Here is a 25734-nt window from a genome sequence, read left to right as displayed (position 1 = left end):
TGCACTCAGGGAGTGAGGTCATAGCTAGTGTTGCTATCAGAAGCACTGAAGGCTCACCACAACTTTCTCATCCTGGTGTCAGGGATTGCAGCCCCGAGTCCACCCCACTCTGGTCCCCTCCTTGGGAGTTAAAGTTAGGCAGTTGGGGAATTTTCCACAGACCTGGTATTGCATAGCCTGTTTTCCGCCCTCTGTGTCCAGACCATTCTCACTGAGGCCGTTGTGGATGGCTGTCTTCTTGTCTCTGGGCTCTTTCACCACCCTGACCTTCAGCCGGCTCCTCAGGATAACAGCGGCATTCCCTGGGGTCAGCAGGGTCCAGCTCAGGGAGGCTGGGGCCACCTCCAAGGAAGCTGGGACCCTTCCCTTTCTAAGTCAGTGACCATCAGTGCCTTTCATCAAAGCCACCCTGAGCAGCTCATATGCTGTTGGACTTCCCACATTAGTAAGGAGTGTTTGAAACATTTGAAATTAAAAAATTCCCAAAATCTTGAAACTGCATCATTAAATTAAAATATATATATATATATATAAAAAGATAACCAAAGGTGACAGAAACATGACTCAGTGGTTAAAGAGCAATGCCTGCTTTTAAAGAAGACCCTGTCTCAATTCCTAGTTCCCACATGTTGGGAAATAACATCTGTGCCTTTCCCAGTGGACCCCACACTTCCATGAGCACCAGGTACACACACAGTGAGAGCACAGACATACTTGTAGGTAAAATACCCATACACATAAAATTGAAAAACAAAGCAAGCCCCATAGCAATAACAATAATCTAATCAAGTGGGAGTGAAACACTGAACTATTTTGGGAGATCCAGGATGCTCCAACTTACCCTCTATCACCTGATTCACTTGGGATTGGAAGTTCTCAAAGTTGAATGGGGTCAGAAAGCCCAGGGATCCAAGGTGGAAGGCCATAACAGGAGGCACACTGCCCTGTGGATGAGGAGACCAGGTGGCATCACCAGACTACCCAGGAACCACTAGACTGTCAATAGTTGCACATCTTGGGGATGGGTGGGCATGAGCCAAGCAAGAGGCAGAAGAGCCAGAGCAGGGCAAGGCAGGCCATCTCCCAAAGCAATGAGAAATGGATGGGAAGGGCAAAAAGGAAACAAAAGCAACAGGACCCGACCAGTTCACTGGTCACACAGCCACGATCTGGCCAGTAACAGATACAATGCTATGGCTGTGGTAACCATGCCCGTAAGGCTAGGAGGTAGGCAGACTTGGCAGAGACCTGGGGGATGGAAGAGGAAAGTTGGAGATGGTTTAGGCCTCATCTAAATGCAAGTGGGGCTGAGCATAAAACTAAGGTTCAAAGTACAAATTGCCTGTAGTCCTTGGACAGAAACTTCTAGAGCAAAGCAGGGGTGACATCTTGCCAGAACCCCAACCCCACTCCCATCCCCAGCTCCACACAGCTAGATGGGCTCTGCCCTGGCATCTCACCAGAGGTACTGTCCCGCTCCACCCCACTCCCTGCAGCACCATGCCCACTCCTACCTTGCTGAGGTTGAGGCCAGAGGTCCCCTTGCTGCCCTTACCTGCCTGGGGCTTTGGTTTCTAGCCTGCTTGTACAGTGCCAGGTCTGTCGCCATGTGGTCACTCTTCAGGAGGAGCCTCCCCACACTCGCCCCCCTCACCCACCCTGACACTGGCAGGGGCGTGCCCACTCATCTCTACTCACCCAGGAGACCAGGTACTTGTACTAATCTGCAAACCTGCTCTACTGCTAATAACTGGGCTGAAAAAGACTCCATCTTCTTAGAGCAGTGAGTGGCTCTCAGCCTCCCTAATGCTGCAGCCCTTTAATTCCGTTCCTCATGCTGTGCTGACCCCAACCATAACATTATTTTCGGTGCTATTCCATAATGGTATTTTGCTTCCCCCCCTTCCCCCCCCCCCCTCGACAAGGTTTCTCTGTGTAGCCCTGGCTGTCCTGGAACTCACTTTGTAAACCAGGCTGTCCTTGAACTCAGAAATCCGCCTGCCTCTGCCTCCCAAGTACTGGGATTAAAGACGTGCACCACCACTGCCCAGCCTATTTTGCTATTGTTATGAATTGTAAGTATCTGTGTTTTCCGATGGTCTTAGGTGATCTCTGTGAAGAGGCTGCCTTTGAGTAAGAACAATAAGGAGCTTGTGGCTTTCGGCAGGAAGCTGTGTGATGAAGGGTAGGGATACTTACATTGAAAGCACCTCCTCGCACTGTACCCAAGAATACCTCAGCACTCTACACAAAGCCTTACCTGGAAAAGTGAGGAGGCGTACAGCAAGGTGCCATCCCCTCCAAGGCATATGATGAAGTCTATCTGGTTGGAGATGTCATCATAATCTAGAAGACAAACACAGAATGTGGGAACTGTTGTCACACAAACCCTAGTGCCCAAGTGTGCAGATACAAACAGGGCAGAGTGCTAATGGCTTCTGCCAGTTGAGGGGGTTTAAGCCAGCACACCTTCACGGAAAGTGCAGAACTTCTTCTTCACTGGTCCAAAGTTTTCATCACTCACTATAGCAGGGTCTTCCAGAACTTTCTTTTCCACATACACGATCATGTTATTTTCCTGGAAGCAAAGAATGCATGGGAGCCCCTGCATAGCCCATCAGGCCCTGACCAGTCCAGTCCAGTCCAGTCCAGTCTAGTCCAGTCCAGGTCATGTTGGCTTTTACACTTTGGGATAGGGTGAGAAAAGATGTTTTCCTGGCTAGTAAATAATTTCCATACTGCTCAGTTCATTGCAATGTAGTCAAAAACTCTGCGACTCAGGATATCATAGAGGCCTCTTCCCAAACAGGAGCTTTCTAACCCCAGTGGCATTGGGTATTGAGGGAGTTCCTGAAGTCATATACTGAAGGGCAACATGATTTTGAGGTGCAACTTTAGCCTTTGATGTCCAGAGGTGGCACCTCTGGGGGGTGATTAGGAGTAAAACCATCAGGGTAGAGCCACATCACTTCATTCATAGGAAGAAGGAAAGGCTAGAAGATATATGCACACATATTTGAGAACACACTATCTCTTGACAAATGCTGTCCTATGCCTTGGGGCTCTGCAGAGAAGATGGCCATCATCAGATGTGGCACCTGGACTTAGCATCTTCAGAATCACAGGCTTAAACAAACCTCTCTTTCTTAAAACTTACCCAGACAGGGGAGATGTGTTATTAGCATCATCTAAGGGACCGAAGTAAGGGTTAAGTGCTGCAACAGGACTCAGGAGGTAGTGTGATAGAGGGTCTGAGGTTAGGCGGGCAACTTCCTCACGAACACATGACACAGTACAGGGTTCTTGCCAGATGCAGTTCCTCCACCAGGGATTTCCCAGCCCCCAGCACTACAGGCTAGTATTTTTTAGAATGCTTCAGACATCTAAATAAAAGGCCTGTTGAGTCCTTGGTTCTGCAACCCTGGCCAAGTCTCTTCCCAATGCAAGTAGGATGCATCAACCCAAGCTGAGACCAGAGCCTGCTTGTCTTACCTCCATGAGGTATATGCAGAGCTCCTTGAAGGGCTGTAGTAAGCTGGCATCTCGGATCTTTTTGATGACAAGGACACTCTTGGGAGACTTGTTCCATGTCAACCGTTGACTTGCAGGGTCCTGGATGTGCCTTTGGGGAGAGAAAAGAGCTCATACCAGCAGTTGTCTGTTCCTTGAGGAATTTGGTAAAATAAAAATAGCCACAAACTAGAAGCAAATAAAAATGCATTGCCAACTGTATCTGTATGCACAGTGTTAGCAATGGTTCCCATCAGGGATGGCTGTCGGCCAGCCTGCAGCCACATACCCAGAGCACAATGGTTCCAGAACAACTGTCCTTAGCTGCTGGTAGACCTTGAAGACCCACCTGCCCACTGTCCACACGACTTTGGCCATATCCTCTTGGGCACCCTGCTTGTCAACTGTACCTATACTCACCTTCATGGGCCAGAACACATGTGAAGACAGAAATGGCATAAAGCAACAGAGGGAAAAGCCTAGACTATCTGTCAGCCCATAGAGGACATCTGCTCCTCACAGAATCTAGAACAGCTGGTTTGAGGACTTTGTCCTGGGGTCTACTATGGACTATTTCCAGTCCCAGAATCCTTCAGAACATGTGTTTCCTTTGATGTACCTGGAGGGTGTATGGCCTACCTCTCTATGCTATGGTATAAACTTAGCTGAGTCTTATTTATTAATTAAAATTAATATAAGTATTAATTAAATAATAATTAAATAATAATTATTATTATTAAGTTTTGAAGAGGTTCTCATTATGAGGCCTTGACTGGCTTGGAGCTCATTATATAGACCAGGCTAGCCTTAAATTCATAGAGATCTACCTGCCTTTGCCTCCTGAGTGCTGAGATTAAAGGCATGACCTGGTACCATGCCTAGCCCAGTAAATTTCTGAAGTATCTTTTTTCCTGTCCAACATAATTTCCCCAATTATGAAATGTATTCTAGCATTGTGAGAACCCACAACCAACCTTCAAAATTATGACACAAACTACTGAAAGCAGAGGCCACGAGTGGTCAAAGCACTCACCTGTTCCTGGCATTTCTGGGAGGAGAGAGGCCACTCATCGCTGCCTCTCTGAGCCTCACCACCTGCCTGTAGTGCTCAGGACTCCTGAGGCGTCTCCACCTTCTAGGAGATAGCAGGCATGTCCCCAGCATTGCGGTGTTCCCTCACCACACACACACAGCCCTGCCTGGCCACCATGCTCCTAGTTGTGTATACACTGAGTTTAATTTTTGTATCCTCGAAACTGAAAGCAAAATGTAGAAGGCTTGTCAAGGTTCTATAGCAGTGTTCGATACACTATAAAATCAAATAAACAAAAATGTAGACTCCCTTCCGACTACATGGTCCTTTTGCTTCATCATCTGGTTTAAAAATGAAAAACACAAGGTTAACTATTAAGAGCAAAGAGGGCTAGTCTCAGTCCTCTGCTCCTAAGGAAGGGCCAGGACCACCTGCCTAGCAGCCCTGGCGCTGAGAACTGGGAGCATGGAAAAGGCAGGCCCGCCCACAGGGAGGCGGTTGGTCGCAGGCAGGTGAAAGGGCTGCAGGTGAAAGGAGATCTCTCCCTGAACTTGCCAGCCTCCCAGTTCCAGTTCCAGAGAATGTGGGCGGATCACAGACCTCTGCCCCACCAGAGCTCCAAGCCCATACCCTGTACCCAGCAGCCTGTCCTGCCCATATGTGGGTTATGGCTGCCTCAGGCAGGCCCAGCCCATGACTCTTTCAGGCCTGAAGCTCAGCAGGGTTCAGCATGTGTCACCAGCATTATTATACACAGGCCAAGTCCTCCCTGTGACCACAAACCAGCTCAACTTCCTGTTGTGCCATCTACAGAGGAATGGTGACCATTCCAGGCAGTCTGGGTTTCAGGTGCCATGTGGAGCTGACAGGCTCATGGCCTGTCAGAACCAGCTCTAAATGATCTGCTCTGCCAGCCAGCGATTCATGACCACTGTGCCACATGACAGACTGACATCCTCATATATCCCCATAAGGAAAATATAGCCTCTAAGTAAAGCCTCAAACTAATAAGGAAATGAAAATTCCTTGTAAGTCCTCCATGCTATCTTGGGAATACTTGATACTTGGCAAATGTATAAAGCCCTCATTTTTATAACATAGGTGCTATGAGTCCCTACACTGACACATAGAAGTATACAGAGATGCAGGTGACAGAACTCTACCTCAGAGCCTAGAACAAATGGTCCAGGCAGAGCAGAGAAAGATGCCTGTGCTAGACACTAACCCACAGTTCTAAAGCACCCTCACTTGGACTTTCTGACCTTATAGAATGGCTTGCAGGCCACTTTGTGTCCTGGCCTAAATAATTGATATCTAAGTAAAACTGGCTGTGGAGGGATGGAGAGAAAGCTCAGCAGTTAGGAGTGCATACCACACCCCTAGCACTTGGAAGGCAGAGACAGCTGAATCTCTGAGTTTGAGGCCAGCATGATCTAACAAGTCGAGTTCTTGGAGAGCCAGGCTACATAAAGAAACCATGATTTAAAACAAAAAGACAAGACAAAACAAAACAAAACAAAAAAAAGAAGAGGGCACGTGTACACTGCTCTTGAAGAGGACCCATGTTTAGGTCCCAACACCCATATCTGGTATTGTAATTGCCTGTAACTCCAGTTCTAGGGGGTCCAAAACCTTCTTCTGGCCTCCACAGGAAGCTGCACACATGTGGAGTAAGTAAACACACATAAGCACATACATATATACATGTATTATATACCTACATACATTATAAACAAAATTGACTGCTAGAGAGCGTTAGGTGAGTGGCAAGTGCTAAACTGTGTAGGAAGGAGCTGCAAGCAGTAGGTGCTTCACAAACACAGGAGACCCCTAGGATGCTGGGAGGCGGTGGACAGGAGTGTGGGTACCAGGCCAGGGATAGGAAGCAGGGAGGTGCCTAGAGCTCTGGTGGTGGGGAGCTAGGGTGGATCACACATGGGATAGACAATGGCATAGAGGTTATCAGCAGACTGCTTGGTGTTGGTGCAATTGCGATTGCTGAATGTATGGATAAGAGAGTATAGGGCCAGGCAGTAGTGGCTCACACCTTTAATCCCAGCACTTGGAAGGCAGAAGTAGGCAGATTTCTAAGTTCAAGGCCAGCCTAGTCTACAGAGTCAGTTCCAGGACAGCCAGGGCTACACAGAGAAACCATGTCTTGAAAAACCAAAAGAGAGAGAGAGAGAATACAACAGGTCAAGAAATCTTGCTTCCAATGATATACATCTAGCAGCAACAATAACTCATAACTCTGCTCTGTGAACTCATAGGCATTGGAAAATTTCCCTAAAAAACACTAATACTAGCATCTCTGCATTGCATCCCTAAGGGTGTAAGAACAGTATCCTTACTGGGATTTACACCAACCCTTGAGCAGAGTTTGAAGTTTAAAAGCAGTTTCTTGGATGGCCTGCAGGTGGCAGAAAAGCAATGATGCTGTCCTCTCCAAGCAAGGGGTTTCAACCATCGGGTTGTGAACTACTTTGGGGCTTGTATATCAGTTATCCTGCCCATCAGATATTTACACTGTAATTCATAATACTAGGAAAATTACAGTTATGAAGTAGCAATGAAATAACTTAACAGTTGGGAGTCCCCAAATAGGAAGTGTATTAAAGGGTCGTAGTAAAAGGAAGGATGAGAACCATCCTTAGAGGGTCATACATAGCCTTGGGTCAGGTCTCTAATCTAGACCAGAAGAAGGTGGTGTACAGCACAGGCTTATGTGTCCTGACCCAGCCCCATCATACATCACAGCCCTACCTTCACTTGCCTAAGAGAGAGGAGCAAAAGTGAGGTGTCTCCCTTTTATGTATCACATCAGCGCATACCTCCCAGGCAGCCACACTTACATCAGCCCTTCCACACTATCTACTTTGAAAAAAAGGGAAAGCTCAGAACAGACTCTGGATACAACGAAAACAATGGTCTCTAGATGGGGGCAGAGAGAGCCAAACAAAAACAAGAACCAAAGGTGAAGAAATGAAATGCTCCTGTGTCCTCCGAGCATTTCCTTACTCAGCTACTAATTTATTTAGTGTGTGCACATCTGTCAAAATAAGACTGTGAAACTACAACTGTTCTTTCCTTCCACCGCATGTGTTTTGGATAACTCAGACTATCAGGCTTGGCGGTGAGTGGCCTTACTCACTGAGGCATTGCTGGCCCTGACATTATAATTTTGTTGTTTTTCTTTTCTTTTCTTTTCTTTCTTTCTTTTTTTTTTTTTTGAGACAGGGTTTATCTGTGTACATACCTAACCATTCTAAAACTTGCTCTGTATTTTGCGGATTAGACTGACCTGGAACTCAAGGGGTCTGTCTGTCTGCTTCTACCTCCCAAACCCTAAGGGCTGGGATTAAAGGTGTGAGCCATCAGCACCCAGGTACCATTCTAAAGTACCAGTATCAACCCACCTAAGGGATTTTTTCTTTTTTTTTTTTTTCACCCATGACAAAACACAGCTAGATACTGTGAAGAACACAGGGCAAAACATTTATTCTTTTGGAAATATCCAATGCTAACCAGAATTTGGGTTGACAGAGATAATGATCAGGTGTAACCCAGTAAGATACAGTAATTCCTAAGGTCTCAGGGAGTTTGTATTCCAGGTCGTTGTCCTGGCCAGTGACAGGGTTGTGAGGAGCACACAGGATGAGATGTGGCCAGTCAGTGGTAGAGTGTATGCCTGTCAAGGGCAAGTCTTGGTCCCATCTCTAGCATGGCAAACCCATAGTTCAAACATACACATGAACAAAGAGAAGTATCTTTCAAGCAACTAAAATCAGGCTAAAAAAACAAAGAAAGTTCATATTTCTACACCTGGTACTATTAAAAAAGATGCCTGTTAGAATGTGATTCTCATCATTAGAAATAGAAAACTGGGGCTAGAGCGATGGTTCAGCAGTTAAGAGCACTGGCTGCTCATCCAGAGGTCCTAAGTTCAAGTCCCTGCAACCACATGGTGGCTCACAACCATTTACAGTGGGAGCTGATGCCCTCTTCTGTCATGCAAGCATACATGCACATAGAGTGCTTGTACACATAAATACATAAATAAGTAAACAAATCTTTTGTTTGTTTGTTTTTTTTTTTTTTGAGACAGGGTTTCTCTGTATAGCCCTAGCTGTCTTGGAACTCACTCTGTAGACCAGGCTGGCCTTGAACTCAGAAATCCGCCTGCCTCTGCCTTCCAAGTGCTGGGATTGAAGGTGTGCAGCACCACTGCCTAGCCAAACAAATCTTTAAAAGAAGGAAAGAAACAGAACACCAAGTAACTCTCACTGGCCTTATTTAACCTGTGTAGACAGGCACAGTCAGGGAGCCCAGTCCCACTTGGCCACAGCCCTCAGCTCACCATTGCTTTTCTCTTTCTCCCTGGTGTATGTGTTTTTGCTTTTCAGACAGGGTCTGACACTAGGCTGACATCTTACTAACAGCTCAAGCTGGTTCAGACTGTAGATCCTCCTGACTCAAAGAGAGTGCCAGAGTATAGGTGTATACCAAAACAGAAATTTGCCCTCTGCCTTTGGAAGCCATGGGAGAAACCACCAGCTAAGAGTCTCCACTTCGGAGTCTATGAACACAGATGGTTTCTGAAAGCACCTGTTTGGCTTTTGTTTTAAACAACTCAGAACCTTGCACAGGGCAACCCCATAATACTCTCAAGAAACATCCCTCCCCTCCAGTTCTGGTAAACTCACATGATGGTCTGTGGGTTCTGCAGCACGCAGGCCTTTGGTCCAAATGTTGTCACTGGGCACGGCCCATGGAGAGAGCGGGTCCTCCTGTGGAGCACAGAGAGGATTGGTGTCAAAGTAGAAGGGGACAGAAAGCAAAGCAAACATGGCCCTGTCAGTCTCCAAGAAACCCAAATGACAGTAGCTCCATCATCCACAGCATTCACATGGCAGGCCCAGCAGACCCTGCCCTGGTCTAGGATGCTGTGCTGGCACTCACTACTGCCCAGGTTCCCTGTGGCAGTAATGAGGCATGAAAGCTGACCTGGACAGGCTCCCGTGGACACTGATCCCAAATCAGAGGAGGCACAAGTCTAGTAAGAGCCAGGAAAATACTGGCCTAGCATGAGCCCAGGACCCAAGGCAGCACCTCTCAGCAGGTCTGTGGGCTATAATCGGGAGTCAAAACCTGGCACCACCCTGAATAATCTAGATGAACACTCAAGCAGAAATATTTGCTCTGGAGCACATGTGTCTATAACACACAGATACCAATTGAGCAACCCAGCCTTCCCTCCTGAAAAGTGACCCAGCCAGTTGAGCATCCAAACAAAGGTTCACTGCAGCCTGCCCTGACCAGGGACAGCAGCAGCCAGGCTCCCTATGCTTCTGGGGATCAGGGCAAAGACCCGAGACAGTATTGTGTTTGTTCATCTTGGGACACTCACTCAAGGATCTGGGGCTTCACTAACTCCTCTTAGCCCAGAGAGAACAACACTGAGTTAGCAGAGTAGCCTTCAACCTTGCTTTCCTTTTCAGCTGCCTATCTCCAAATCCACAAAATCTTCCAATGCTGGTGACGCAGATGAAAGACAGCCTGCCTCTGGGGGAACAGGCAGTGTCCAGGGTCATGGAACCTGGCCAGCCTGGCCAGCTGACAACTGGAAAGAAGTCTGATTCCTGCAGGCCTTTCTGAACTAAAGAAGTGCTAGAGTTTTACATAAAGTTTTTCCCCCATTTTTTTCTTTTTTATAACAGGCCTCCCAGTATGGCCCAGACTGGCCTTCAACTTGTGATTCCCCAGCCTCAGCGTTTTAAATGATAAGATTAAAAGTGTGAATCACTCACTAAGCCTGGGTTATTTACATAAGCCTTTAAAAAGTTATACAGGGCAGGGCACACACCTGTAATCCCAGCACTCTGGGAGGCAGAGACAGGTGTATTTCTGAGTTTGAGGCCATCCTGGTCTACAGAGTGAGTTCCAGGACAGGCCAGCGCTGTACAGAGAAACCCTGATTCGAAAAAACCAAATCCAAAAAACCAAAAATAAATAAATAAATAAATAAATAAACAAACAAGCAAAAAGGTTATACAGAACATCACAAATATCAATTCATGTAGTAACTTAAAGGAACTAGGAAGGGAACTTGGGGCTTGCAGAAAACAGAAGTCAGCACTGGCACCCTCCATCCTCCCTGAAGGATAGTTGCACGGGAAAACTTGCTTGTATGCTCACTGCTCCAGGACAGCAGCCACCAGCTGCAGAAGCTGCTGTGACCTATGGACACTTCCACAGGTCCAACATCCCCACAGAAACCAGAAACTCAGGCAATTATGTCCTAAGTTGGCAGAGCACAAATATAGTGGTGAAGGAAACAGAGGCTACACTGTGATCAGCTGTGTACCTAAGGGCAAAGGTGCTGGCCACCTGGCCTCTGCTGCAGCCATCTCTCACAGAGAAAGCTTTCTACACACACCTGCAGCAGCCCCTTGTCCCTCGACTGCTAAAGGGGAGCTCTGTGAGATCACTCTATCACATGGAAAAGACTGCCTGCCTGATGTTAAAGGAGCTCCTCACCAGCAAGCCCACTGTTACATTTCACAGGTGTGATCCTTCTTCTGGAGTCAGTGTCAGTCTCTGGCAAGCTTCCATCTAAGACAGTATGGTTGTCCCCAGGAATGAGAGCACCTTCTGATGTCAGTGGAACCCCATGCTTATCAGGTGGCCTTCCCTTAAGGCTTTATGCAGCAGCAGAAGAAGGCCCACAACGTGCACAAAAGACTCTGCCCTGCGTGTAAGGAGCGGAGGCCTCTAGGTTACAACAGTGCCTTTCTTCCATCAGCACTTCTTTTACTGAGCACAACCATGCTTTCCTATCAGCTTACCTCCAGTTCAGCATGTCTCTGGCTGGGTGTTTCTGTGCTGAGGCAGAAAGGAAAACATGGTGTGGCCTATATTTCGTACATGCCAGTTGGTAACAAGTGTCCAGCACAAGTCTCGTGGACAGTGTTTCCCTCTGCTAAGGTCAGCACCACTTGGGCAGTGCCAAGCTCCACCCTATGGGCAAAACTCACACTAAGCAATGATGATTACACTGATACAGGCTGTGTCCTCTGTAAGTATCCTAGCATGTACCTCATAGTATGAAACAAAAAGGGAGCACTCCTGATCCTACCTGAACTCCTTGGTGCTGCCCAGGGCAGGTGAGGCTGACAGGCTCCGAGACTTGGCCCGGCCCCGGATGGGGTGACTGTAGCTCCAGGTCTCATCCCCATGACATGCTGAGCAGTTGTAGGAGGCTGAGTCAGGACTCAGCTCCTTACTCAGGTTCATCTTTTCTTGTTCCATTTCCATAGTTGATATGAGAAAAACACTGGTGCCTTAATTTGATGAAATAAAGCAAGTTACGCTTAGGAGCAGTAATAACAAACATTCAGCCATTCAGCGCTATCTGGGGTGAAATGTTGGGTATGATATCTGGCTCTGACAATAAGAACTTCATGACTAGCCTTATGGAGGGAGGGGGAAGATTCCTGAGGCCCCTCCTCTCCCTGAAGGTATATAAACAGTAAATTCTACTGGGCACACCTTTAAATTTTTAAATTCAAGGCCAGTCTGGTCTATAGAGTGAGTTCCAAGACAGCCAGGGCTATATACAGAGAAACCCTGTCTCAAAATACAAAAACAAACAGTAAATCCTGCCAGTTAGATTGTGGTGATACAGCTGCCCAAGGCACCCAGGCTCCTGTAAGTAACATCAATAAATTCACTCCTGGACTTGGTTGGGATCATTTGCCAGTATGTATCTGGGTGAAAAGAAAGCAGTTTCCCTAAGAAAAGTCACATGCAAGGGACACACACACACACACACACACACACACACACACGGACGACGATGACGGACATTTTTTTCAGAGTTTTCAAAAATAGGCTACTTTCATCTTAAAAATATTTAAGAACTCAGAATCCTTCCTGCTGTCATTTTTCTCAAGTTTTAGAGATTGAATCCAGGGCCCAGCACATTCTAGCTATGTCCAAGATACAACCTCACCCCTCACCAGTGTTACTGAACCTTTTAAAAGATAATGGAGAGTAAGGACAAAACAACCAAGGTAAAGTGTTAGCATTTCTATCACGGGCCAGACTAAAGGGTCCCTGGAAGGATGGGCATGGCACTGCAAAGCAGTCATTGTAGCCAAACAAGTGAGATCAAAATGTAAAGTGGTGGTGTGGACAACAGTATAGGAACATCCAGTATTGATGTAACTGAGCTGTAATAATCCCCAAGGAAAACTTCAGGTCCCAAATGAAGATACATAGTTCTGACCTTGGTTCAATAAAATCAGGAAAAGACAAAGGAATGAGGGGGGGAAAAAAGCCTGTTCACTTGGGAGGTTTGAACAGTTCTCCCAACTATCTTGAGACCAAAGCCCAAGGTCAGCAGCATGGAAAGCCACATGGGAAACATCCAGGCAGTAAAACCAGGTAAACCCAAAGTTCATTTTGTTGCCTAGAACTGAGCTGAATTTCTAAGGATGAATAGAAGTGAACTAACAAAGCTGGGAAACAGAATAAAATGAGCACAGCAGAAATCAGGTGAGGGAGCACAGTACTTTATTCCCTTCTCTTGCGAAGCAGTGGCAATCAGATTTGTCAGCTCCAGGCCAGCCAGGCTGCAGTTAAGACTCCTGTCTCTAAAACAAAACAACAAAGAAGGCTAGGCATGGTGAGAAAGACCATGAACACAGGAGGCAGAGGCAGGCAAATCTCTGAGTTTGAGATAGGCCTGGTCTATACCTGGACAGTCAGAGCTACAAAATAGAAACCCTGTGACCATAAAAAACAAAACAAACAAGCAAACAAATGAGACCAGCAGTAACAAGGAGCACTTTGAGAATTCCAGTCCAGACAAGGCTACATTTTATCTGTCTCAAAAACAAAACAAATCAAAAAAACAAAGAGGAAAAAGAAGTAACATAAAAAGAAGCAGAGTCTGTAGAGAAACTGTAATAAACTAGTTTCAGTTTAGGGACTGTGCCCTAGTTTCTTTCCTGTTGCTGTGATATGTCACTGTCCAAAAGCAACTTAAGAGATACAGATTGACTCGGTTTACACACCCAGGTCACAGTCCATCACTGAGGGAAGTCATGGCAGGAAACTGCAGAAACCATGGAGGAAAGCTGCTCACGGTTTGCTCTAGTGCTCAGTTTGATTCCTTAGTTAACCACCGAGGAACACCTGCCTAGTTATGGTGCCACCCACAATGGGCTGATCCCCCTCTACATCGATAATCAGGACAATCCTTCATATATCCATAGACCGACCTGATGAGTCCTTTGAGACTAAGCTGTGCCAAGTTAATGTTAACTAGGACACACTGACACACTGATAACTTTTTGTGGGGAGATGGGGTTATTTTTGAGATAGGTCTCATGTAGTCCCAGCTGACCTCACACATTACTATGTTGGTAAGGATGACCTTGCTGAGTACTGGGATTACAGATGTTCACCCCATGCTGTGGTGCACTGAGAATCTTATCAAGGTGACTTAAAAATGTCTTTTTAAAGATTTGTTTTAGCTGGGCGGTGGTGGTGCATACCTGTAATCCCAGCACTCTGGGAGGCAGAGGCAGGCAGATTTCTGAGTTCGTGGCCAGCCTGGTCTATAGAGTGAGCTCCAGGACAGCCAGGGCTATACAGAGAAACCCTGTCTTGGAAAAACAACAACAACAACAACAACAAAAAAAAAACCAAAATCCCCCCCAACAACAACAAAAAAGATTTGTTTTAGGTGTATATGTCTTACCGGTAGGTATGTGCACCATGTGTGTATACCTGGTACTAGCAGAAATCAGAAACAGGGCATTGGATCCCCTGGAACTGGAGTTACAGATAACCGGTTGTGAGCCACCTATCTGTGGCTTCTCCCAGTACCTCCCACCCTGCTCCCTATCCTAAACTCTCCAGCCCAGGGGCTGGACTTCTTTTCCCTTCTTTCAGCTTCTGATTCCTATATATGAGCCATTTTGGTTACATGCCCTCTTGGCTCTCTCTCTCTTCTCTTTTTCTCCTTTATCTCTCAGTCACCTCCTAGCCTTCTTATAGCCTGGTTTGTTCTGCTGGCCATGTCCTTTCAGTCTGGACCCTTTCAGATGCCTCTGGCTGTTCTCTCCCTTATATCTACAATAAAATACTTCTCAGCCACACTTTGGCGAGATCATGTCCACATTTTCATTCAACTTTGCAGTTCAGGCTGTCCTCTTACCTTCAGTGACCCTGCTGCTTCTGGGTCCAAATCAAAAGTGTAAGGTGATTTCGGCCCCCACCCCGACACTCCCACCCAGATAGGGTTTTCCTGTGACAGCCATGGCTGTCCTGGAACTAACTCTCTCCCTATAGACCAGGCTGGCCTTGAACTCACTTGCCCTGCCCTGTGTGCTGGGATTAAAGGTGTGTGCTACTGCTGCCAGGCCAGAACTTTTTCTTAGTTTAAAAGTGGGTAAATGTACATGCATGTGCAGGTGCCAATTGAAGCCAGAGGACTTGGATTCCCTAGAGCTGTAGTTAATCACAGCTGCCTGGTATGGGTGCTGAGAACCAAATTCTGGTCCTCTACAAGAGCAGCATTTGCTCTTAACTGCTGAGGCATTTCTCTAGCCCAAAGGGGATTGTAAAGAACCTTCAGAGAACAAGGCATAATGTTGCATAGCTGAAATCCTAGCCCAGGGAGCTAAGGCAGAACAGGGGGAATCGTAAATTCAAGGTCAGCCTGCTTTACAGGGGAGACTATAAAAATGAAACCTCCAGAAAGAATTGTGGTGGAAGGAAACAGGGTCATGATTTCAGGCCCAGTGCCTTGCTGTGGTCAATGACAACCCCAGACTTCAGGAAGCCTGCAATGGAGCAAACTAAAACAACAAAAAACAAAAACACAAAACAAGGGCTTCAAAGATCTTTCAGCAGTACTCAGCACTGGCTGCTCTTCAGAGGACCAGAATTAAATTCTCAGCACCCACAAGGCAGTTCACAGCTGTCTGTAATTCCAGTTCCAGGGAGCTGACACCCTCACACAGACACATACACAGGCAATATTCATAAAATCAAAATAGGTAAATCAAAAAAAGGAGGGGGAGGTGTAGGCTAGTGAGACTAGCTCAGCAGGTGATGGTGCCCATCACCAAGGCTGACAATCTTGGGTACAGTCTCTGGAATCTAAGGCAGGGAAGGAGAGAACTGACTACCAAAAGCTCCCTGCCCCCATAACACACACATCCACCACCACCACCACCACCACCACCACCACCCAGTACCATGCTTTCCTGTTGAGCACAGATATAAAAATGTCGCCAATAGCTAGTGGCCTGGATGGAGAGTGTGCTACAAGCAGGTACACAGCATATAGAGAATATGAGCAATAGAGAACACAGACATTGTGTCAAAAAACAGACATTTTTTCCATCGAAGAAGAGAAGCAGCTGGGCCTGGTAGCATGCACCTTTAATCCAGCACCAGGGAGGATCTCTGAGTTAGAGACCAGTCTGACCTACACAGAAAAACCCTGTCTTGAAAGAAAGAAAAAAAAAAAAAGGAAATTAGTGTAAATCCCAGATGTATTAGTGCTGTTTCCCCAGCAGTAATGGGGAACCCACTGGACCAGGTGCTCTACTGCTGGGGGCACAGCACAAAGGTCCTTGCACCCATAGGCCTCCAGAGAAATCTAGAGTGTTAAGTACACTGGATTCTCTTTCCAATGGGAAAGATGAAAAACTTGTTCTTCCGTCAGAAAGCTGAGAATTGGACTTGATTAACAATGGTGATCTACCTTATCTATTGGGCCAGGACAAGCTCCTACAAACAGGACCAGAGGTAGCTAATAGCCCAAATGACTGAGATCAGGCCAGACCCTGAGGCCCTTAAGCTAGTACAGGTAGTGCATCTCTAGAACCCACGTTTTTTGAAGAAATAACACTACCCCGAGTTGAGTTTCAATGTAATTGTGCTTCCATTTGCATCCAAGATTGTATTACAGCAGGAAACTTTTTCCAAATTATACTGGGTTTAAATAACATGAGAGAATAACCTGCCTGTTCTTACACTCCCTGGAGTCTGATGCAGGTCGACAAGTCAATCTACCCCAGGTTTTCATTCTCACCTCTTCATGAGGGATGAGTGCACATCGCCACAAGTGAGCTAGACCCACACCACAGATGACTTAGTTTATTGAGACAATCTGTTACCTACACAGCACCTTGAACTTGTGATCCTCCTGCCTCAGCCTCTAAACTAACTTGGATAACAGGCCTGTACCACCAAGCCCAGTGACATGCTTGAAGCTATCATGAACCCTTAATTACCACTGTGACTGTATTTGGAGAAGAGCTTCTGAGGAAATGAGTCACAGGGTGGGGCCCTGATGTTCATTAGTGCCTCCTCCCAACACACAGGGTTTCTCTGGGTAGCCCTGACTGTCCTGGAACTTGCTCTGCACTCGAGGCTGGCTCTGCCCACTCCCTGGTTCATTAGTACCCTTTAAAGAGGTATCAGAGACATCCGTCCACTTTCAGACCTGCCCATCACGAGCAGCACAGGAGTGCTGGGAAGAGTTCTCCATAGTGAGCTGGGCTTCAGCTTCCAGGACTGTGAGAACATCAATCTACTTTGAACCACCCAGTCTGTGATGCTTTGTTACAGTAGCCCAGACAACTGAGATCTGTGACCTTGGACAAAGGTGAGAGGATAGATGTGGTTCTTATCCTGGCTACATTTTACAATCACCAGAAGAACTTTATCCATTTTTTTTTAAAAAGACAGTTTCTGTGTCCCACCTACTAATAATCCAATAAATCAGAATAAGGACTGAGAGGCAGAGGCAGAGGCAGAAGACAAGCCAATGAAAATCTGAGGAGAGCTAGGTCTATGTAGCAAAGAAACAAAAACATCTGGGCCTGGTGGTATAGGCCTACAATCCTAGCTATTTGAGATGCAAAGGTAGGACAACGACAGGTTCAAGGCTTGCCACAGCAACTTAATAAAACTCTGTCAAAGTATAAAAAGGCTGAGATATAGCTCAGCAGTAGCGTGCTTACCTAGCACAAGGCACACTGCCCAATTTCAGTATCAAGCAACAGAACAGATGACTGAGAAATAGACATCAACCACTGTTTGTGTGTGTGGTGAGTGCACAGCTATCCCTCTGAGACACACCCTAGCCCAGTCTATGGGTCTTGACAAAGGTGCTGAAGTGATTCAATAAAGAGAATCTTCAAGTAGTATTAAGCAGATGGATAGGCAGTTGAAAAGACCGAAAACTGAACTATTTCCTCTTATCACATACAAATATCAACCCAAAATAGACTACAGATGTGCAGGCTCAAACTGTCTTTTATAAGTATGAGGAAAAAAAAAAAGATCATGATGGCCTTTAAAATCTTTTCCTGTGTGTGTTGTTAGCATATAAACCTAGGTCTTTATACTTGCTACATAAACGCTTACTACTGAGCTATACTCCCAACCCATTATGTGTGTTCATTTCTTCCTTCTTTGGTTTTCCCGGCAGGCTTTCTGTGCAGCCCTGGCTGCCTTTGAACCCTGAGATCAGACTGGCCTGCCTCTAGAGTACTGGGTCTTAAGGCATGTGCCACCAAGGCCTGGCTTTTTCCTTTTTTTAAACACAGGGTTGCACCCTGTAATCCAGTCTTCGACCTTGTGATACTCCTGCCTGTGGTCCCTGCCTCCCTAGTAACTAGGACTACAGGCCTATGCTGCCATGCTCATTTTACTTTTTGTATGACACTGTTAAGAAAATGAAAATTGGCTCAGAGAATTGGCTCAGTGGTTAAGAGCACTGACTGGTCTTCCAGAGGTCCTGAGTTCAATTCCCAGCAACCACATGGTAGCTCACAACCATCTGTAATGGGATCTGATGCCCTCTTCTGGTGTGTCTGAAGATAGCGGTAGTGTACTCACACATAAAATAAAGAAATAAATCTTAAACAAAACAAAACAAAAATTGTCAAATAAAGAGTTGAACTTAAAAAGAAAATGAAAATACATGCATGCATATACTAACAGATTTTTTTTTTGAGACAGGGCTTCACTATATAGTTCTTCATCCTCCCTCCATTCCCAGATGCCCAAGTCTTAGCCTCCAAGGGTTCAGTCTACTCCTGGACACTGACATTCAATCCCTTGGACCCACACTATGGGAGAACCAACTCCTTTTGACCTCCACAGACAGGCTGTGTACATCTGACACCATCCTCATTCACAAAACCTAAGTAAACAAGTTTAACTTTAAAAATTACAAAGTAGCTGCTTGGTAAAGTCCAAGGGTTACATTGGCCAAGGCCTGTGGGGTTTCTGTGTGTTACTGACCTTCCTCACAGTGCCTTGTTAGGTCATTATGGGGCAGAGTGGTTGGTTTGTCAAAATGCCAATTGTCACATAAAGACTCTGTATAAAAAAATTAAATAAATCTTTAGAGAAACAAACAAACAAACAAACAAACAAACAGATTAAGATTTATTTTTATGTGCATGCAGTTCACACAGAGACCAGAAGAGGGTGTTGGATCCTTTGGAACTGGAGTTAACAACTGTTAGCAGCCACATAGGTGCAGAGGGAAACAAACCCATTTCCTCTATAAGAGCAACAAGTGCTATTAACCATGACTCACCTGTCCACGCCCCAAGACTTTTTTTTTTAAATTACAGTTGTTTGGTGCGGAGGAATGGTTCAAATCCCTGTACTAAGAGGAAGAAGCAGGCGGTTCTCTGAGTTCAAGGATAGCCCAGTCTACAAGGATAGCCTAGTCTACATACATCCTGAGTTGCAGGCCATTCAAGGCTACATAGTGAAAATCTGTTTCAAAATATAAAAACAGAGCCAGGTGGTGTTCTTTAATCAAAGCAGTTGGGAGGCAGAGACAAATGGATCTCTGAGTTTGAGGCCAGCCTGGACAGTCAGGGTCACATAGAAAAACCCCATCTCAAAACAAAGAAACAACAACAAAATTAAATGAATAAAAAAAGAAGCCAGGCCTAGTGTGCACACTGAGCTCCAGGACAGCCAGAGCTACAGAGATACTGTGTCTCCAAAAAAAAAAAAAAAAAAAAAAAAAAAAAAGAAAAGAAAAGAAAAGAAAGAAAGATAAGCCAAGAGACTGTGGTATACAAGCCTTTATTCCCAGAAGCAGGTAGCTCTCTAAACTGAGGCCAGCCTGGTCTACAGATTGAGTTCTAGGAAAACCAGGACTACACAAAGACACATTTATTTACTTATGAGTTGGTGCACACATGCTGGCATGAAAGACAGGATCACGTGGCAGTCAGGATAGCTAGCAAATCCCTTCCCTCCTCTTGCCCTGAGGGTCCCTGGGATTGAGTTCCAGTTGTTGGTACAAACCAACATTCCTCTTCCTTTTTTTAAAAAAAAAATCTACAGTCTTTGGTCTTCAACTTTCTCTAGGTTCCTCTTGTAAACAAGGTCTAGAAAGTGAAGTGGAAGCTAAGGCTAGGCCAGATTAGTAGATGCTGAGGCAGCTGGTGGGGGTGGGGGCACTTAGCTAAACCTGTTGGTATTTTTTGTTGTTGTTGAGTAGCCTGGCTGGCCTGGAAAAAGAACTGAGTCATCATTATGGAGTGCCTAAAGAACTTATGAAGATGAGCAGTGGTGGCGCATGCCTGTAATCCCAGCACTCTGGGAGGCAGAGGCAGGGGATTTCTGAGTTCAAGCCAGCCTGGTCTACAGAGTGAGTTCCAGGACAGCCAGGGCTATACAGAGAAACCCTGTCCAAATCAAAAAAAAAACAAACAAACAAAAAAACAAAAAACAACAAAAAAAACAAAGTACTTATGAAAGTAGCAAGAAAGACATCAAGATGTCAATATACTCATGTACAACAGGAACCAAAGACAGGCACAAACACACAGAGTCAGCACAAGAAACTTAAAACAAAAAAGTTCAATTCCATGTGAACTTCAAATAAATATATGTAGTAGAAGCAGCAAATGAAAAGTAAATCCAGGTGTTTTGGTGCACACCTGTGACCTAAGCCTGACACACTGGTGCACACCTGTGACCCAAGCACTCAGCATGCAGAAGTAAAACTGCAGTCTGTGTTACAAAAGTTGGAGTATTTAAAAATAGGAGGAATGAAGGAAGAAATGGGCAAGAGAGAAAAAAAAAAAAAGAAAAAGAAGGAAAATTAGTGAGAGCAACATGGAAATGTTTAAGTTCATTAGTTAATAACAAGTTGGAAAAGTTTCAAGTTCTTGTTCATTTGTTTTATGAGACAGAGTGTTGCTCGCGACCATGTTGGTATCACTACTGAGCCACGATGTCCAGGTTTAGTGATTACCTAATATCTACCTCCTTTCTACAAATAAATGATACCCAAGCTAGCAGACAGGTAGGAGAAGTGTGTTGTTTCTGGAAAGTTCTAAGGAATGGGATCACAGGATCCATCTGGTGGTGGAAGAGTTTCCCAGACCTGAGGGAGGCGTTCTGGTCTAGGAGGGTAAGTGTGGCTGTCCCCACTGTGCCATGGATGGCAATGGCATACACTGCTGGTACCCTGTCTTAACCCAAACGTTTGTCTTCATGAACATGCTCCCAACGCAGAAGCCCTAGGAGGATAGCCACCACGGATCAGAATAGAGAACAATGATAAGCTAAGCAATTATCACAAACAATAAGGATGGTTTTGGAGGGCGAGAGCCATATGGAAACTGTAAACAGATCTCACAAGTCCTAGAAAGCAGAGCCTGAGATCACAGCCCACCCTCTTGTCCTCCCAAGGCTCCTCCTCCAAGTGCTGAGCATTGCCTCAGATCTCTTTCTTGCTGCTACACCAGAGAACAGACAGATCCGAGGTAAAGAAGATGGAGATGAATCCATTCCCACCACTTTAGGGGCTGGAGAGAAGACTCAGCAGTTAAAAGGCTCTTGCTGCTCCCAGAGAACCTGACTTTACTTCCCAGCATCCATATCAGGCAGCTTTCAACCTCCTGTAACTCCAACTCTAAGGGATCTGACACCCTCTTCCTGACTCCAAGGCACGTGTACTCATGTGCACATAATAACCACACACAGACAGACAGACATGCATACACATAAATACAAAATAAAATATTTAAAAAGTAAGAGTGGGGGCTCAGCAGTTAAGAGCAGTCTGCTCTTCTGGAGGTCCAGAGTTCAAATCCCAGCAACCACATGGTGGTTCACAACCATCTGTAATGTGATCTGATGCCCTCTTCTGGTGTGTCTGAAGACAGTGACAGTGTACTTACATATAATAAATAAATAAATCTTTAAAAAAAAAAAAGACAGTAAAGAGTGGGACTTGGGGTGGTGGTGGTGCATGTTTTTAATCCTAGCACTCAGGAGGTAGTGGCAGGGAATCTCTGAGTTCAAGGGCAGCCTGGTCTACAGAGTGAGTTCCAAGATAGAGAAACACTGTCTCAAACTCCATCCTCCACCCTGCAAAAAAATGAGCAAAACCACCTGAGACCTAAAAAAGAGTTCAGTTGGTACAGTGCTCTGTGCACACACAAAGCCTTGGGCTTCATCCCAGCATCACATTAAAACAAGAATAAGCCCCACTGGATATGGTTTGTTCATGCCTGTAATCCCAACATGCAGAGGTACACACAGAACAAGAAGTTCAGAGTCACCCTTGGCTACACAGGGAATTAGAAATCAGCTTGGCATACATGAGGACATGAGGTTATGCCTAAAAACAAAGGAAGGATCAGAGAGATGGCTCATCAAGTAAAGGCACTTATTACCAAGCCTGATGTCTTGGCTTTGACTCATGGAACCCACATAGTAGAAGGAGAAAACCAACTCTTGGAAGTTCTTCCACACATGAACAGTAGCAAGTATGTGTCTACTCCCATTTTTTGTTTGTTTGTTTGTTTTTAAAGGGAGCTGGAGAGATGTCTCAGCAGTTAAGAGCACTGACTGCCCTTTCGAAGGCTCTGAGTACAAATCCCAGCAACCACCTGGTGACTCACAACCATCCGTAATGAGATCTGACACCCTCTTTTGGTGTGTCTAAATGTACTTACATATAATAATAAGTAAATCTAAACAAAACCAAAAAAAAAAAAAAAAAAAAAAGGAAAAGAAAGCCACTTGCTTCTCTCCATTTTCCAAGTGAAGCCTCGAGAACTAAACTATTCATTTAAGTACTGCTGTTTTATCTGTTAGCCACTTCTACCCAAAAGGAGGAATGTGGCATGGACTGTGGCTCAGTGGGACAGCACTTACGTGAGGATCTGCGCTGGATCTATAGCACTTCAAACAGGACGAAAAAAAATGAATAGAACAGTTGTTCTGCCAATTGTTTTTAATAAATAAATCTAGATTTATTTATTAAAATAAATGCAGAAGCATTCTGAGATGCCACCTCCAAATGAAACTACCTGGTCAGACTGTATATTGACACCTGTTGCCGTCCCAGAGCCCAAGATGGGCTGTGTAAGTCACAGTGAAGTTACTGCTGAGGACAAATATACTCCAAAGGACAGGCTACTAAAGGCTCAGAAGAGCTATTTTGAGAGGGAAAGTGCCGTGCTTTTAATTACTAAGGCAAGGAAACCGACAGTGATACATGAAATAAATGAATATAAGTTTGAAAAACATTCTTCTCAAGAGCCAACTCAAACGAGTACGTTTTGAACTGAAACAGAAACTGTTCCCAAACAAGAAAGGAAAAACAAGTTGCTATTCAGAATCAAAGCCAGGAGTAAGCCCATTGCTTGGGAGAGCTGGAAAGAGACGCCAGATCTTGGCCAAGGAAAGTCAGACCCTGGGACTGCGCTGGGCACGCCCTATTCCCACAACTAAGAAACCTGCCAGAGGCCAAGACAAGCGGCTTGTGAGTGTGTGACATCATGAGAGGCAGCTGCCTCTAGGAACATCTCCGTGGACTCTTCAGGACTTTGGAAGTTTCTGGCAAATACTGGATACCAATACTGGATACGGTGGGATTTTGGAGAATTTCACACCCCGACTGCTTTACAAAACGCTTGTTTAACTACTTTGCACTAGCTTCTGAAGTTTGACATGCCAAAGCCTCTCCTGTTTGCTAAGGCCTCGTTGGAAGACCAATGGAGCTGAGTCGGCTGCGGGACTGCACGCTGAACTGGCCAGGAACAGAACGGCGGCCTACCTGGCTTCTCCCTGGACCAGAACCTCTGACTCGTCCCCCAGACCCATTCCCGAACCGGATCCTCACACCTGTCCCCTGGGCTCGTTCCCCGAGACCACGCGTCATCCTGGCCGCAACCCACATTCGGACGCAGGGAGGCGCGTCAGTGTCACAAGCACCCGGCCTCGGGCAGGTGGGCAGGGCCGGCGCGGTGACCCGGTCTCCACGGGTCCCGGCAAGTGACGCCGGGCAGAGGGCGACCCCAGGCCCCGCACTCACCGTCGGCTGCCGCGCGCCCGCGTGGACGTCTACATGCTGGGCCGAGCCAGCGGTCCCTGCTGCCCTACTGCTACCTGGCTCTCAGCGACCCAGCCGCCCGCCACCCCATGGCCGCTCGGTCCAGAGGCCGGCACCACCAAGCAGCGCCGCGCCGCGGCTGTCAGTGCGCAAGCGCAGCCCGCACGCATGCGCTGCAGGGCACGTGGGGAGAGCGGCGCAGCCGCACCTAAACAGACGTGCACTCAAACTTTGGGTTTCTCAAAAACCTTTGTAGGCCAAGGATCGGAAGCTGTGAGAGAGAGACATGAAGAGGGAGGGGCGAGGCACAGGAAGGAGGCGGGACCTAAAGGAAGTGGGCGGGACGGAGGGTGAAGAGGCGGGTCAAAGACAGAGCAGAATCAGGGCATAGCAGAATGGGATCTGGGCAAGGGTGCGGAACACAGCACAGGAGGGGTGGGGCCAAGGTTGGCAGAAAGGGACCGGGCAGATGGGGAGGAGGCGGGGCAGACAGTGGGGGAGGGACCCTCTCAAAAGGGCGGAGCCCAGGGCTGGAAAGGGAAGAAACTAAAGACTAAGCAGGAGTGGAGGGGAAGATTGGTAGAGTGGGCGGGGACAAAGGGTGAAGGAGTCCGAGCGGAAGGGGAAGGCGGGGCAGAGGGGACGGAGGGGACCGAGTGTATGGGAGGGGGAAGGAGAAAAAGGGAAGCGTGGCTGAGGAGGGGCCAGAGGCTCTGGCTCAGTCCCTTTGACTGTCTCAGCAACAACAGAGAAAACACCACCAAATTCTTTCCTTCTTTTTGCCTCCTTGCCTCGCGGTCTGATCTTTATTCCTGTCCTACGTCACACTGTTTGCTTTTTGCTGGAGAGGTCTCCAGGACCATGCGGTCAGTGCGAGCCAGCTTTGTGGGAAGCTAGGCTTACCGACAGGCTCCTGTTCCCACGGTTTTTTTTTTTTTTGTTTGTTTGGTTTTTTTGTTTTTTTAGATTTTTGGATTTGGTTTTTTTCGAGACAGGGTTTCTCTGTATAGCTCTGGTTTTGGAACTCACTCTGTAGACCAGGCTGGCCTTGAACTCAGAAATCTGCCTGCCTCTGCCTCCCAGAGTGCTGGGATTACAGGCGTGCGCCACCACCGCCCGGCTTCCCACGTTGTTCTTAAGGGCCAGCATATGGACCTGGTAGCCTTAAGCAGAACTCAGGTGACAGTGCTCATATGGGTCTCAGGCCCATCACCTTTGGCAATTGGCAAGGCCTCTAGGACTTGAGCCTGAAAAGTAACAAACCTGACAACTGACTGATAAAGTGGTTTCACTACTTTAATCCCAGCGCTGAGAGCTCCGGATTTCTAGGAATTTGAGGCCAGCCAGGGATACCATAGTGACAGAACCTGTCTCAAAATGAAAAAAAAAAGTCTTGATAGTTGAGAAGTGACTATGTAAACAGCGTGCCTCATCCACAGCTTTAAGAGCAGGGAAGGAGGGAGGCCACTTACTTTGTAACTGATCCAGGGGTATGCTAAACTAGTGGACACCCAGACCTTAGATTCCAGCATTGTGTATAGTGCACCAGTAGGTGTTCTGCAGTCCCCTGGCTCCCAGCACTGTGGCTTTAAGATGTACACAATACACTACATTTGTCAGGACTTGACACCCTGCCATAGCCCTTCCTGTATAGCCCAATTTCCAAGCTTCCCCACAACCTCCATACCTGCTGCAGTCAGGATGTTCTCTGGTGGGAACTCCTGAGACCTGTGTGCTGTCCTTCCAAAAAGAACACATCAGTGCAGTGGGGACGCAAAAT

At 46.5% G+C, this 25734-nt stretch overlaps 1 protein-coding gene across 5 annotated transcripts in view; it reads right to left on the bottom strand.

The window, feature by feature from the left end:
* The window catches only part of Nadk (NAD kinase), a 28216-nt gene extending 2482 nt beyond the window's left edge, over positions 1-25734 (bottom strand). The window contains exons 1-9 of one of the 5 annotated variants that reach the window (XM_052178361.1): positions 23937-24136; positions 18878-18955; positions 11679-11883; positions 9247-9330; positions 3493-3622; positions 2470-2578; positions 2261-2346; positions 842-944; positions 163-302 (exon numbers count right to left, since the gene is read on the bottom strand). In XM_052178361.1, coding sequence (XP_052034321.1) covers positions 163-302; positions 842-944; positions 2261-2346; positions 2470-2578; positions 3493-3622; positions 9247-9330; positions 11679-11857 — 831 coding nt within the window. In that variant the 5' untranslated portion in view covers positions 11858-11883; positions 18878-18955; positions 23937-24136. Of the gene's footprint in view, positions 1-162; positions 303-841; positions 945-2260; positions 2347-2469; positions 2579-3492; positions 3623-9246; positions 9331-11678; positions 11884-18877; positions 18956-23936; positions 24137-25641 lie in introns of those variants that run through there. The other 4 variants (XM_052178360.1, XM_052178359.1, XM_052178362.1 and 1 more) reach the window with 4 other exon arrangements.

This window comes from Apodemus sylvaticus, chromosome 3 (assembly GCF_947179515.1).
Source record: "Apodemus sylvaticus chromosome 3, mApoSyl1.1, whole genome shotgun sequence".
Taxonomy (NCBI): Eukaryota; Metazoa; Chordata; class Mammalia; order Rodentia; family Muridae; genus Apodemus; species Apodemus sylvaticus.
This window is presented reverse-complemented; position numbering and strand designations above follow the sequence as displayed.